The 15,053-nt window shown below is 35.3% G+C and overlaps 1 protein-coding gene and 1 non-coding gene across 2 annotated transcripts; both read left to right on the top strand.

Moving 5' to 3' along the window:
* The first annotated feature begins 1,784 nt into the window (after nt 1-1,784).
* On the top strand, nt 1,785-3,015 carry LOC112039492 (uncharacterized). The gene is made up of 3 exons (XR_010626546.1): nt 1,785-2,345; nt 2,639-2,714; nt 2,817-3,015. It is a non-coding gene; the product is annotated as an uncharacterized LOC112039492 (transcript).
* Nucleotides 3,016-8,980: 5,965 nt separating this feature from the next.
* Nucleotides 8,981-14,377, top strand: LOC112000121 (uncharacterized). The gene is made up of 7 exons (XM_024032232.2): nt 8,981-9,181; nt 9,535-9,615; nt 9,713-9,837; nt 9,966-10,062; nt 10,829-10,938; nt 12,778-12,852; nt 14,318-14,377. The coding sequence occupies exons 2-7, from the start codon at nt 9,546-9,548 to the stop codon at nt 14,366-14,368; spliced, it is 528 nt and encodes a 175-aa protein (XP_023888000.1). The 5' UTR covers nt 8,981-9,181; nt 9,535-9,545; the 3' UTR covers nt 14,369-14,377.
* The last annotated feature ends 676 nt before the right edge of the window (nt 14,378-15,053 follow it).

The following is a 15,053-nucleotide window of genomic DNA, read 5'->3' as shown; positions in this document are numbered from 1 at the left end:
TTGCACGTGCAATGTCCACGAATACTGTTGTTTTGAGATCCATAAAAGGTTTGTCCAATCTTTGAATTAAATTTCTGGTTACCTTCCTATTTTGTGAATTTTTATTGAGATGCTATGATATCCTTGAGGAATTAAGGTGTTCTAATACAGGCACTCCACTGTATATGGCTCCAGAACTGGTACGGGAACAGCCTTAAAACCACACAGCTGATTTATGGTCCCTTGGAGTTACTCTGTATGTTGAATCTCATTGATTGTACTTTGGAATTGTTTATTGCTAAAGTAGTTGGATTGGATGCTTGGTAGTGCTTTTGAATCTTTTTCATTTGAACTGTAACTTGGTCTAAGAAATTTTCTAATTTGATTGATTGCTTGCATTCTATTCTTTATTTTAGTCTACTTCAAGTTGACTCTCATCCAGTTGCATTTGGGCTGGAAAAGGGGTATGAAGCACCCTTATTTTGTGTTGCATTGATCAAAAGGAAACACATTCAATCAGACACGGGCTTTGGGCTCAATTACTTAATAGTCTCTTTTTTCTTTTTTTTAATGGTTGCAGGTCTTCTTATGGCTTTAATTGGTTCTCTCTTCAGTATAATGGTGGTAAGCTTTCACTTTGTTCAATATATACATAGTTGTAGTCCACATCAATTTCATGTAAGAATTCCATACAATCATTTTTTTATAACATTCTAAATATTTTAATGATGATTCTTCACAAAACTCTTGTCAAGAAACTTTTACTTAAAGAAAAGGAATTTTGTTTGACTTTATTTAACAAAGATTCTGGAGGGCAACATGACGTAAAAGATCATTAATTTTCATAAGCCATTGTAGTTTGATATACATATTTCTGCACTTGCAAAACACAAATTCACTTGGTTTGTGGTGTATAGCCTGCATTGTTTCTGAAATGTTGATTTATGCCAGCCAACATGACATAACATGTTTTAATGGATGGATGTGTCTTTGATCCAGTCAATAATAATGCCAGCTTTATGCTTTTTAAAAATCAAGGGGAATAAAGCTACAAGGACACAGGTAAGCAAAGTTTTATATATATATATATATATATATTCTCTATTCAAAATCATCTTCGAAGAAAATTATTCTATCCATATGGGGGAAGAACCTGACAGCAATTTGGTCCTACACAATACCATGTCACTTTAGATAAGGGCTGATATGAAGACTATAGTTGTGGGCTCTGTTTATTGCAGATAGGACTAATTCCTTAAAATTTAAAAATATGCCCATTACTAGCTGTAAACAGTAGAATCCAAAATGATACATCAAAATATCTCCTTTATGGCATGGTGAAATCTAATGATGGGAAAATTAAAATGTACAAAAGAAAAGAAAAGAAGACCATTAGGTGGACCTAGAATAAACTACTTTTATAAGATGGTGAGTTCTACTTGAACAATGAAAGTGGTTAGGATATGAATACTGACTCAATAGCAAATGTAAATTTAAATTCATTGATTATCCCCCTGCAAAATGTCTTTCAAATCAGAGGAAAAGAATTTGTTTTAGGAGGATCTTAAGGCTGAATAAATGTAATGGCAATAAGTAAGACCTGAATCCTGAGATTTATCAAAGAATCCGTCAAACTGGCCCTTCAAGACTGGTTCTTACAATAAGACCATAAAGGAGACTTATTGGGGATCCAAAGGGTCTATTATGTAACTTGCTTTAACTTCTTTTGCTTTTGTGAAGAATATGACATTTAAATCATTCTGTTCACTGACATTTGGAGACTCACGACAATAGATTTATTGGTCAAATTATTGGATGCACATTGGGCTTGTGTTGTCCTTCCAAACTCTTTTGGGCTTGTGTTGTCTAACATGTAAGTAATAGGATCTAGATAAAATTGCAAATTGGGCTTAAGGACCAGTAACTATAGCTATAACTCAGTAGTGCCCCTTGCCCAAATGTAGTTGGCTCAAGTAGACAATTACTAATTCACCTCATAAACAAGTAGCTTTGTTTTGTTCAGTGAAAATTTACTGAAAATTTACTGTTTTGTTCAGGGGAATATATTGTTAAAATTGTTTGTGGGTTTTGTTTGATTTGTTTGTGCATCTTTTTTCATGGTATTTTCAATGATTTGTTTTGGGTTTCTGTTTATTTACTTATTGTATTTTCATTTGTCGGCGTGGGTAAGGTCTTGGGTGATAGTTCAGTTTTGTGGCTGGGAGTTTGTGTTAGGTTTTGCCCATCTGGGTCATTTTGCTCATTGCGTTGGTGGAGAAATTTGTAATCATGGAGTAGGCTGGGTCAGTTTTGCTAGGAAGAAGAAAACCGATACAGTTTCGCTGCCTATTCAGATTACTTTGCTGGTATGTTGCATTTATCTTAATTTACACTCAATGTAAATCTGAAAATAATCATTTGAATAGTACTATTTTAAATAATAGAAAAGATAATTAATTAAATTGTTTCTCAGTGAACTATGAATGTTTCATAATTTGTCCTTGAAAAATATATATAATTTTTTATAACATAAAGGGTAGGATAGTTGGCAAAATCTAAGCTTTTAATTCATAATTATAATTTGGCATTGTTTACCTTTCCAATTATGGGGTTATTTATAATTATTCTGTTCCCGTTTGTGGTTTTACAATTTTATAAGTCAAAGCCCCCCAGTTGTGATTTTGGGTTTGCACGTGCAATGTCCACGAATACTGTTGTTTTGAGATCCATAAAAGGTTTGTCCAATCTTTGCATTAAATTTCTGGTTACCTTCCTATTTTGTGAACTTTTATTGAGATGCTATGATATCCTTGAGGAATTAAGGTGTTCTAATACAGGCACTCCACTGTATATGGCTCCGGAACTGGTACGGGAACAGCCTTACAACCACACAGCTGATTTATGGTCCCTTGGAGTTATTCTGTATGTTGAATCTCATTGATTGTACTTTGGAATTGTTTATTGCTAAAGTAGTTGGATTGGATGCTTGGTAGTGCTTTTGAATCTTTTTCATTTGAACTGTAACTTGGTCTAAGAAATTTTCTAATTTGATTTGGAATTGTTTATTGCTAAAGTAGTTGGATTGGATGCTTGGTAGTGCTTTTGAATCTTTTTCATTTGAACTGTAACTTGGGGTCCGTTTGGTTCCCGTAAAATATTTTTCGGAAAATACCTATTTTCCGGAAATGCTATTTTCCGGAAAAGGAAAATATTTTTAAGTGTTTGGTTGTATTATGAAAATTGTTATGAAAAATAATTTCATGTGTTTGGTTCCGTTAGGAAAATGCTATTTTCCGGCAACAACAACACAACAACAACAACAACAAAAAATTGATTCCGGCCACCACAACAACACAACAACAACAACAACAACAAAAAAAAATCGATTCCGGCAACACAATAACAACAACAGCAACAACAACAACAACAAAAAAAAATTGATTCCGGCAACACAACAACAACAACACAGCAACAACAACAACAACAACAAAATTTGATTCCGGCAACACAACAACAACAACAACAACAGCAACAAATTGATTCCGGCGAGTTTAAAAAACAAAACTGAGATGGGTCTGGGTCGAACATCGGTTTGGGCTTTGGGTTCGTGGGTCGCCGGCTCTGGTTCGAACATCGGTGGGTCGTGGCGATCGTGAAGATGGGTTCGCCGGCGAGCTGGGCTCTCCGTTTCGATCTGGGCTCTCCGGCGAGCTGGGTCTGGGTCGTGGCGATCGTGAAGCTGGGCTCTCCGGCGAGCTGGGTCTGGGTCGTGGCGATCGTGACGTTTGGCTCTCCGGCGAGGGGGGGGGGGGGGGGAGGAGGATATACTCTACCAAACAACACCAACTTATTTTGGGTTTGCCTTAACATCTCAGTGATCTTAATTTTTGGTCTTCTTTTTGGGGTCCTGAGTCTTCCTCTTAATATTTTTCATGTGTATGTGCCATGTGCGTCTTGTACATAAACACAATATAAAATGCAATGTAATGTATTTTTTGCAACTGTGGAAATTGTAAGAACACGGCTTTTGAAGTATTTAAATAAGGAATTACATGGAGTTTCCTATACCTGAGCAAAAAAGAGAGTTCCTATGTGACATGTTTTGTCGTATGATTCCATTTTAAGCAAATGTGAGATCTTGTGCATTATCCAGAAATTGGCATACAGGGAATTTTTTGGCTCAGGTTTTTTTTGCCTAGGAAAATTTTCAGGCCAGCTGGGTACCTGAGCTGTGAAGGCAGATAGGTACCCGAGTTTCAGAAACTCGGGTACCAATCTGCCTGATTACCTTTGGCACAAAGTTTTTTAGTCCAACGAATTTAAAAAAAATTTGGCCAGGCAGATTGGTACCTGAGTTACAGAAACGCGAGTACCAATCTGCCTTATTTCGATTGGGCGATTGGTTTTATTGGCGTGCGGATTTTGGTTTCAAAGTTTGTAAGGCAGATTGGTACCCGAGTTTCGGAAGCTCGGGTACCAATCTGCCTGATTACCTTTGGCACAAAGGTTTTTGGCCCAAGGAATTTAAAAAAAAAATTTGGCCAGGCTGATTGGTACCCGAGTTTCTGAAACTCGAGTACCAATCTGCCTTATTTCGATTGGGCGATTGGTTTTATTGGCGTGGGGATTTTGTTTTAAAAGTTTGTAAGGCAGATTGATACCCGAGTTTCGGAAGCTCGGGTACCTATCTGCCTGATTACCTTTGGCATAAAGTTTTTTTGGCCCAAGGAATTTTAAAAAAAAATTGGCCAGGCAGATTGGTACCTGAGTTTCTGAAACTCGAGTACCAATCTGCCTTGTTTCGATTGGACCATTGGTTTTATTGGCGTGGGGATTTTGGTTTAAAAGTTTGTAAGGCAGATTGGTACCCGAGTTTCAGAAACTCGGGTACCAATCTGCCTGATTGCCTTTGGCACAAAGTTTTTTGGCCCAAGGAATTTTAAAAAAAATTTGGTCAGTGAGTAGGTGGGTAATAACTAATAACTGTGGGAGAAGGTACTCGAGTTTCAAGGACTCGAGTACCTTGTTAAAACTGCCCAAAGTTCGCAGCTCGCTCAGTGTTTTTTGGCTCAATGTTTTTTTAAAAATATGTACGGCAGATTGGTACCCGAGTTTCACATACTCGGGTACCAATCTGCCTTAAGGAAATAAGAAAAACTCACACGCAAATATTTTACTTGGTTCTCAAGTATTTTATAAAATGTCCTTTTTTTTTCATGTTTTATAAAATGTCCATTTTTTTTATTTTTTTATAAAATGTCCCTTTTTTATAAACCTGCATGCACAGTTTAAGGTGCTTCAATCAATCAGATCAAGGGCCTAACATTGAGAAATTGCTTTGACACCCCCATCATGCTCATTCGGATTGCAATCATTGCTTGCTTTGTGTACATGAGTTTGACATCAGTTTTAAGCTTCAGTTTGTAACTTTTCTATACAATTTTTTAAAACTTCATTTTTGTTGGTTCTTTTTTCTCATTATTTTCATTTTTTTTATAAGTATACTGTACCCCACCATCATAAAAACCAATTTAGCAAAAGACCTACATAAATGGTTCCCAAATATAGGTCAAATAACGGTTTGCATGTGTGTATAAGCGAGTAATTTAGAACAAGTTCTTTAGAACAAGTTCTTTCGTGAGCTATATTCAGTTACCAAGCTTGCAAAAAGTTGGTTAGCATTTCTACTTTGAAAGAGAAAAGGGGGAAAGGACTAAGGAGACACATCAATCTACACTATCATACAACATAATCTACATATATAAACACCATTGTTGTATTTTACATTGAGAATGGTTAATATACAATCACCGCCGAAGCTTAATTCTTGCCATCTCTAAGGCTGCCTTGGCTGCATTACGTTTTTGCTCCCTTTGATGACAAAGTTTTGTTGCCTCTTCTGCTTCCTGAGATGCAATTTGCAAACTCTTTTCAGACTCCAACATATCCCTAGAAACCTCACCTACATGAGTCTCTAGCTCCTTAGTCTCAGCCTCACAACTGGACAACTGATTCTCAATTTGGAGAAGCAACTCTTTGACACAGGAAGCCTCTTCACGAAGTGAGTGAAGACGCTGATTGGAGTCTATAAATGCAGTCATTATTTCGTTGTGGATGCGAGAAATATCATCATACCTTACTTTCTCACTATGTAACTGCTCCATCAAAACTCAGTTCACACAATAACCCTCTAGATTTATCAAAGTAGTTCCACATTTAAATCTACCTAGAATCCAACTGAAAGCTAAAGCATAGAACCATGGCATTAACAGAATGCATATATATTATAACTAACAAATGGATTGAATGTCCTAGCAATCTGCCTTGCAAATAAGATTCAGAAGTAAATAAACTGACATAGACACAACCAATATTGTACGTGTATGAGTTGTTGGAGACAACTTTATATTATTTCACCTGTACAGGCAAGACAAAATACAAAATTTGGAAGCAAATAATAATTGAGCAGATTTATGAGCAAACAAATTGACAGTCACAGAATCTATGGTTCCATAGTTGTAAAGTAGGTGAAACTAAACACAAGGAACTTTGATAGACCTTGTAATGTAGAGCCTCACGTGATAATTTTCCCTGCTTATTGCTGCCAACTGAACATGAAATACAATCAACTTTTAATTAGAGATATTAATGGGAAAGAAAAACATTTCATAAACACAGGGAACTGTATATACTTATGGAATTTGAAAATAAACTTACGGCTAAGCACAGAAAGTTCAGAGCTCTTCAACACACGCAGCCTCTTAACCGTAGATACAAACATTCTGTAAATTATAAATTGAGAAATTAAATTCATAAAACAGGAACTTTAGTGCTTATTAAAGGAAGAACCCAAATTCAGCATGGGATTTGAACTTTAGTAGTTAAGATACTAAGCAATGGCGTAAAAACAACGCGGTTGAAGTACCTAACTATACCCCCACACTTCTCCCCCTTTTCCTCACCCACTAGTGATTATTCAAGGAACAAACTGTTGTCCAGCAGATGCTCCAAGATAATCACAAGGAGGGCTAAATGTCGCATAAAATGTCATATTCATTAGGACAAACGAATTCATTGTAACTAGAGACTTCATGTTCATATATAAAAGAATAACATTCAATTACTTCAAAAAAAAAAAAAAAAACACTAGACTCTTCGTAAACTAAGTTAAAATCACATCAACAAACCTAGATACTGAGGCACAACAGCTCTGCAAGTCTCTTCAAGGTGATCCTTGCGTAATAGTTAGCATCAGTTTTATAACAATTGATATAACATTCAATAACTTAAGTAATTAAACATATTTGTTGTTTTAAGACAACAAATGTCCAATAAATTTTCATCTTACTAATTTATTGTTCAAATGAATCCACAATTTTTTATTTTTATTTTTTTTATTTTTGGTAATTTCCTAGCAGCAGCATGAAGTTGATTATTGTATATATAAGATGTGGGTTTCATTTGAATATATATATATTTTTTTTCTATAGCTGCCTCTAAGCTAGAATTACCTGATTATTAACACAAACATTTAGTCATGTTCATTCCCAATTAGCAAAATAACTATAGACAGACCAGAAAAATGAAGAGCCATTTCTTGTTGACTTGTCGAACAGCCATTTCTACAAAAGCTGTTGGATGCATTGAAAAACTTCACACAGTCAATTCAACAAACAGATAGCAATCAATCAAAATTGCTTGAGGATGAAACAGAAAAACAATACCTTGTTGGAGCTGGAGTGGGTTTGATTGATTTTGGTGAAAACCCAGGTAGGGGAAAGGTATAAATTGTGGTTGGAAGTAGTTCTAGGGGCTTCAAAGAAGCCCTACAATCAAAGCAATACAGAAAATAGAGCGCCATTGAACAGGAAGATGATTCTTTACTGTTTGTGGAGCAAAGCAAGAAGCATTTCATCAAACACATAATTTGCATTACAAACCCACAAAAACATAACAGCAATAGAAAATAAAGACAAACCCAAAACAAATCAGTGAAAATACAACGAAACAAAACGCACAAACAAACGAGCAAAACCCCCACAAAACCCACAATAAATCAAATGAAACCCAAGCAAACCCACAGAAAAAAAAAAAATATATTCAAACGAAACCCACATCCCAGAGCCTATATGCATTAAGATTGAGTAGAAATAGAGAAATAGAGAGGTCAACGAAGAAGACAAAAGTTAGAGTGATGTACCTGTGTTGCCGTGAGAAATAGAGAAAGAAGATGAGCTTTTGGTGCCGAAGAAGAGGGCGAGACCGAGAGTGCGAGAGTGAGAGCGAGACTGAGGGGGAGATTGACAGCATGTGGGCGATTGAGAGGAAGATAGCGAGATTGAGAGGGAGATTTGAGAGGGAGAGAGCGAGATTGAGAGGGAGATTTGAGATTGAGAAAGTGATAGATGAGGGAGTAATGGTTTAAGTGTGGGTAACAGGGGTTTTGGTGTTCTGGGTGAGAAGTGAGTGACAAAGAAATAAAAATGAGTTTAACCGGACCTGGGAAATTGTTTTGAACAGTACTCGAGCTTCCCAAGCTCGAGTACTGTTTTGAATTTTTTAAATCCAATTGCTACAAGCAATTGGCGCCAATACAGATTAATACCCGAGTTTAGTGAACTCGGGTATCTCATTGAACAGTACTCGAGCTCAGGAAGCTCGAGTACTGTTTGGAATTTTTGAATCAGCTGCCACATCAGCGTGCCACGATGGAAGTAAAAAAACATAGTACTCGAGTTTGGTGAACTCGAGTACTTAAAAAGATGGTAGATCCCCAATTATTTCCGAAACAGTGCTTTTGTGCCAATTTTTTCCAAAATTGATGGTAATGGGCCATTTTGGCCTAAGCACAAGGGTATGGCAATGTAGCCCACTGCAAATTGATTGGGCCAACTTGCAAATATCCATAACTCTTGGTTTTGGCCCACCGATAAAAATACATCGTTTTTGACGGCAGAGAAAAGGATTATAAAGTTGAATACTGCAGCAAAGCATGTGATGTGAATGTGATCCTCGAAGTTGTTTCTGGGGTTTTAAAGTCATAAACATAATTACACTAATAAATATATCAATAAAAAGGGTTCAGCCACCGCCTCCTAATTTCCTAGTTCTTATAAGTTATAAGCCCAACAACGTTTTGCACTTCGATGATGACAACGTAAATTCCATCTCCAACAATCCTCGTCACACCTTGGGTTCTCAGGTTCCTTTCCTTTCTTTACTTTTGCTTTTTCTGTTTCCTCACTTAGAAAATCCAGGAAAAAACAAATATGCCCATATTGATTCCTTTGTTTTTTGCTGTATTGTTTCACAAGAATTGAATAAATCGAGCTAAACTAAGCCACATGGTTTTATTGGCTTTAGTTGAGTGAAGCTCTTTTTGGGTCTTAATTATTAATGTGAGTTTAGAGATTTGAATGGAATTTTGGGTTTCTTTATTTTTTGTTTTTGTTTTTGTAATTTGCCTGTAATTTTGGTTTTTGAATTATGGGTTCTTGCTTGCTTGGGTAATTGATTGATGGGTAATTTTTGTTTTTTGGATTTTGGTTGTTATAGAGTGAGAGCCAATGGGGAGTGCATCATCTGTGTTGACTCAATATGATATCGAGGAAGTGCAAGAACACTGCAGTAATCTATGTGGGTTATCTTTACGCTTGTTCATAAGTTCTGTATTTCTTTTTATATTGTTGTTTTTAGTTCTCAATTTGATGTGTTTGGTGTGTAAAAATTTTAGTTTCCCAGCAAGAAATAGTATCATTATATCAAAGATTTTGCCAACTTGATCGGAATGCGAAGGGTTTTATCTCTGCTGATGAGTTCTTATCAGTCCCTGAGTTTGCAATGAATCCGCTTTCTCAGGTAGTCCATTTGCCTTCTTTAAGAGTAATTGATGGAGAATTTGTGTTTAGTGCTTGTGATGTTTGTAGTGTTTTTTTGGTGATGCATGATAATTTCACAGCTTTGCTTTGTGGTAATTTGCATTGCAGAGGCTACTTAAGATGGTGGATGGTTTGAATTTTAAGGACTTTGTGGCTTTCTTGTCTGCATTTAGTGGTAAAGCTACTACACAGCAAAAAATTGAGTGTAAGTATGGTTGCTTAGCAATTTAACAGGATTATTTATGCTTCTGATTCAATTTCATAATAAAAGTTGGATGAACCATAATGATTGTTGTAATTCCATTATAATCACTTATTTAGGGATAATGTGTACATTTACTTTGGTTTGCAACCTTTTCCTGAAAAATGAAATTTGAGAATTTGGCATCGGAGACAATTTGGAAACTTGTTATCTATCACTCAACATGTAAAGAAGGCTATGAGTGGAAAGCATTTTGTCTTAGTTAAGAATAGTGATAGACTTGGAACAAATCCAAAAATTAAAAGAGAGGCATAAGCTTTTAGTGTAAGATTGTTTAGACCTTTGATGTGTAAAGAATTTTACTAGTCATTGAATAAAAAAAATAATGTTGTAAACAATTGGATGACACTCTGAACAGTTTGTGAAATGTCTACTTATATGCAATAGTTCTGGTAATGTGTGCATCTTTAATAATAAAGTTACAAATAGGATTTTTAAAAAAAAAGGGCTAAATAGATTGAATAAAATTAATCCATAGGACATGTTCCCTTTTTTTTTTTTTTTTGTGTGTGTGTGTGTGTGGCTGTTTCTGTTGAATGTTATTACTCTTATAATTTTGCTTATCTTTCTTATCGTAAATCATTTTGGTACCGTCTTAACTTCAATGCTGCATAACTATTATACTTTTTAATATAGCTTACTAAGAAATGTCTGAGGAAGTGAAAATTTTGGATTTTATATTGATATTGCTGTTTGTCTCTTTGTCCAGTTATTTTCAAAGTATATGATTCAGACAATAATGGGAAGGTGTCTTTCAATGACATATTAGAAGTGCTTCGGGATTTGTCTGGTTCATTCATGTCTGATGAGCAAAGAGAGGTATTAACGAGGATCTGGCATTCTACCTTTTTGTTCAATCATTTAGTCATGCCATCAAAGCTAAAGATTGATGATTTTGAAGAGGAACATGAAAGAAATGAAGTTATTCGTAGTGCATAACTGTGAATCATTTAGAGAAGTCATTAATGTAAAGACATCATAATTGAGTAAAAAATGACTGCTAGGAAGGTGTTAAAAACTTTTTATCAAGGGATGAAGTGAACCAGTTTGGTGTTCTTTTAGTGAAGGAAAATAATCTCGAAAAAATTTCTGGATAAGGGAGATTGACTAGTGAACATATATTCGAACTGCCAAAATGTTGAGGTTGTCTTATAAAATTTCTTGGCTATTTCGCATGTTCTTACCCTACAGTAATTATCTATAATCAGTAATATTTAAATCATCTGCTAACTTGTGTTGAGTTTTTTTATTCAAACTGTATGTTGTGTGCTATGTTATGTATGTGTGTGTTTGGGTGCAGGCACATGCCTAGATGTGGGATCCATCTGATCCTATGATATTTATGAGACTGATGGATTAAGTATTGTAGTCTACTTTTCTACCCTCCTAATGTAGGGATGGTGGTTTCATTTAGCCTTTTTTTTTCCTTATTTGGATTTATTCTCTGTGGATTTACTCATTTAAAATATACGACGTTATGGAGGAACAGATGAGTAGCTTCTAGAAACTAGGAATGTTTTCATCTGAATATGTTGAACACTTTTATTGAGTATGCATTCTGCACTGGTTTATTGAGGGAGCTTGTGTTGGACATTTGCAACACAGGTAGCTGAAATATTTTATGTCCTAAATACTCTTTTGTTGCTTTCAAATAAAAGCAAAAATGTGACCATATTTTTCCATGCATGGTTATTAGTCAGATAACCTATGATAGTAGCAATTTTTATATGGGAAAAACTTAGGTATAGTTCCTTAGGTTCTGTATGCTAGGTTTTCCAGGTAAATTCTAACACATGGTTGTATTGACCAATAAATCACAAACAACGTTATCTTTTTCAAGGACAATTAAATTCAATGCACCTATGTATTTGAATTTAATTGGAGAACCTAAAGTACTACATTTAAGGAACTATGCGGAAGTGTTACCCTTTTTATATTTTCATTAAACAGAGGAATGGCCTGGACATAAGTGAAACAGGGGAATGGCATGGATAAAAGTAAAGTATGTTATATTGGAAAAGACAGAGAAAAAGGGAGGTTCATACCATGGATTAATGTGATTGTCATTTGGAGTAGCTACAAAGGTCAAGACGTACAATGATAATTCCAATTGAGAATGTTAATGAATGGGGAACCTCTAGTACATATGGCTTAATGTGATGTCAATTACTTAGAATTTCTAAATATGGCTGACATCTTCTGGGCACTTGCGAATTTTGATACCAAATCTATGACTTGTGAAACTGTTCCACTTCTTCCTGCTTTGAAATGGCTATAACTATTTCTCCCTTGAGGTTAAAATTCACAGTCTAAATTAATTATTTGATTGGTAAAATTGGGTGGTTCCTTATCACTGCTTATGATTTTAAGTTTCTGCTAGAAGATTTTTTAATAATAAGTTACATGTCCTAAAATTGAATGAGATATTCTTCATTTTCTTCGAGTACTTACCACCCCCCCCCCCCCAAAAAAAAAGACAGAAAATCCCAATGTTTAGTTCTCTTCTTTTATTTTTCCCCTTTCTTTTTTAGTCATCACTTTTATAGTTTGCAATAGCATGGCTTGATTATCTGTTTTCAAATCTAAAAGATTACTATTTGTTTCAAGTTTTTACTAAACCATATCAATGGCTTGCACCCTTTGTTCTTTGGTTTGCAGAAAGTCTTGAGACAAGTTTTGCAAGAAGCAGGTTACTCAAAGGAGTCTTATTTGGTGTTGGATGACTTCATTAAGGTAATTTACGTTTTCTTACATAATTCTAGTAACAGTTAAATTCTTTTTAACATAGGAAAGAAGAAAATTGAGGAAAACAAAGACACTTGAGTGATTTGATTACATCTGCCTTAGCACTTTCTGAGGCTACAGGCGAGGGTTTAAATTATATAACTTTTTTTGGGTGAAGTTGGAGGGAAAAAAGAAAAAGATTGTTGGAGGAATGGATGTGTACATACATGGAATTTGACCATCCTGCAATATACTTAAAGAGGACAGCAATTCTTAAGCCTATTGAGATATCATCGAGTACTTAAAGGGCTATTTTTGCCAGAGAAATATTCCATTGAGAATGTATCTGCATTGCCTAGTTGCATCAGATGTACATTGATGGCATTCTCTTTATAACCCAAAGTGATTTAATGGTTATCTAGGATTTAATGCATTAGAAGTTGCAGCTCCACTCCTCATTTACAATGAACAATGGAAACCTGAAGGAAAATAAATAAAATAAAAATTAGTTATGCTTAATAAATCTTCCTCTGCTGCAGTCCACACCCATATTTTCATGCTTTAGAGGGCCATAGGCAATCTGGAAAGTAAACTAAACAATTATGATTTCCTTGGCCACCCCTCAGAGGACCTCACATATATGGGGCCAGCACTGAATAGTGGACCCTAATTAAGATTTCCTCATTCATACCACCATCTACTTTTTTAGCTCTTTCTTTCTTTCTTGTACTATTCATTTTACTTTTGATGGGGAATAGGTCTTGAACTCTTTGTTTGGCACCCAATCTGGGCCACCACATCTTGCTTGCTAATCAATAAACGCTTTTGAAAGCATGGCAATTTTTTAATGTCTCAGTTTGTTTGATGGGTTCTTTTTCTTTAATCATGGAGGATTGTATAGTAGAGGCCACAGTCATTAGTGCAATAGCTTTTTCTATTGTGAGTTCCTCTGCTTTGTTTCCTGTGTCTTTAGGCTCTTTTGTGAATAAGTTTCATTATCGAATGAAAATGAGATACGATTGAGATTAGATGATGTAAAGGGATGGGACATTCTGTAATTTCTGATAGATGGAATGAGTTCACTTATTCATTTATCTTTGGTTTAGATTCAGTATGTGCTGTCACATGATTTCCTCAACTGCTCACTCTATTGTCTTTTTAAGAAATCAGTGAATTAGATAGATGCAGAGGTGGGATCACAATTATTTTAGTTTTAGATGCAAAAGCCCTTTTTCTAATCTTCTACTTCTCATTCGTAAGTTGGCTCATCTGCATTTGATTTGAAGCTCAATGGGGACACTGGCTTGCTGACAAAAAGCTTTTTCTTGTGTTAAAATCTGTTTGGCAAAAGAGCCGTTGCAAGATGAATATACCATGAACATTTGATATGGATTTGCATGGTTATGCTTGATTATTGAGTCTGCGTGAAATATTTTTGGCCATGTGTACCATCATTGCTTCATATCTGTTGCAGGTTCTTGGCAGGTCAGGACTAAAAATGGAGGTTGAAGTTCCAGTTGACTAATTTATGCTCTCCCCTGTGATTTCTTTGCTACAATTCAAGATGAAAATCTGGAGTGGATACTCATCTGCATCCCTGTAGAATGTTCATGACAAGTTGGAACCACACGCCTGTAATAAGATAACCAAAAAAAAAAAAAAAAAACAGAAAAGAGAATAATAAAAATAAGCAACCAGTGTATTTTAGTTTATTACAATAAGATTTCAAATGGTTGATCAATATTTTGTCATTGATTTTTTTTTTTTTTTTTTTTACCATGATATTTCTCTGAGATATGTGATTGTTCATTGATAGGATTGCCGAGTTTTCTCCACAGGAAGAATTTGGGTTTGAATTCCCCACCCTCACTTGTTGTAAGAGGAAAAGAAATGATATTGTTGATGTAAAAGATACTGTTCAATTTCATAGCTCTTGGACCTATTTGTCAGACTTAGAAATTTTATCAATTTGGCTTTGGCTTTCTCTTGATTGAAAGCAATCTTTGATTCACCAAATTCTGTTGGACGGTTGAGATGGTACCTGCAACGCAAGAAATATGCAAGAAAATAAGAAAACTGCTTCTTCCCCCCCCCCACCCCGGAAAACAAGTTTTTGAAAAAAAAATAAAAAACACCAAAGACGACCTAAATGTTTTCCTGGTGTTATTCTATCGGTTCTGCTTCATTTCACAGGGATAAATTGAAACATG

This window comes from Quercus suber, unplaced genomic scaffold (genome assembly GCF_002906115.3).
Source record: "Quercus suber isolate HL8 unplaced genomic scaffold, Cork oak 2.0 scaffold_792, whole genome shotgun sequence".
Classification (NCBI taxonomy): Eukaryota; Viridiplantae; Streptophyta; class Magnoliopsida; order Fagales; family Fagaceae; genus Quercus; species Quercus suber.
This window is presented reverse-complemented; position numbering and strand designations above follow the sequence as displayed.

Coding starts and splice junctions, on each gene's coding strand:
- LOC112000121 (XM_024032232.2), top strand. CDS start 9,546: ATGGGGAGTGCATCATCTGTGTTGACTCAATATGATATCGAGGAAGTG. Junction 9,838..9,965: donor CAATGAATCCGCTTTCTCAG/GTAGTCCATTTG, acceptor TTTGCATTGCAG/AGGCTACTTAAGATGGTGGA. Junction 10,939..12,777: donor TGTCTGATGAGCAAAGAGAG/GTATTAACGAGG, acceptor TTTGGTTTGCAG/AAAGTCTTGAGACAAGTTTT.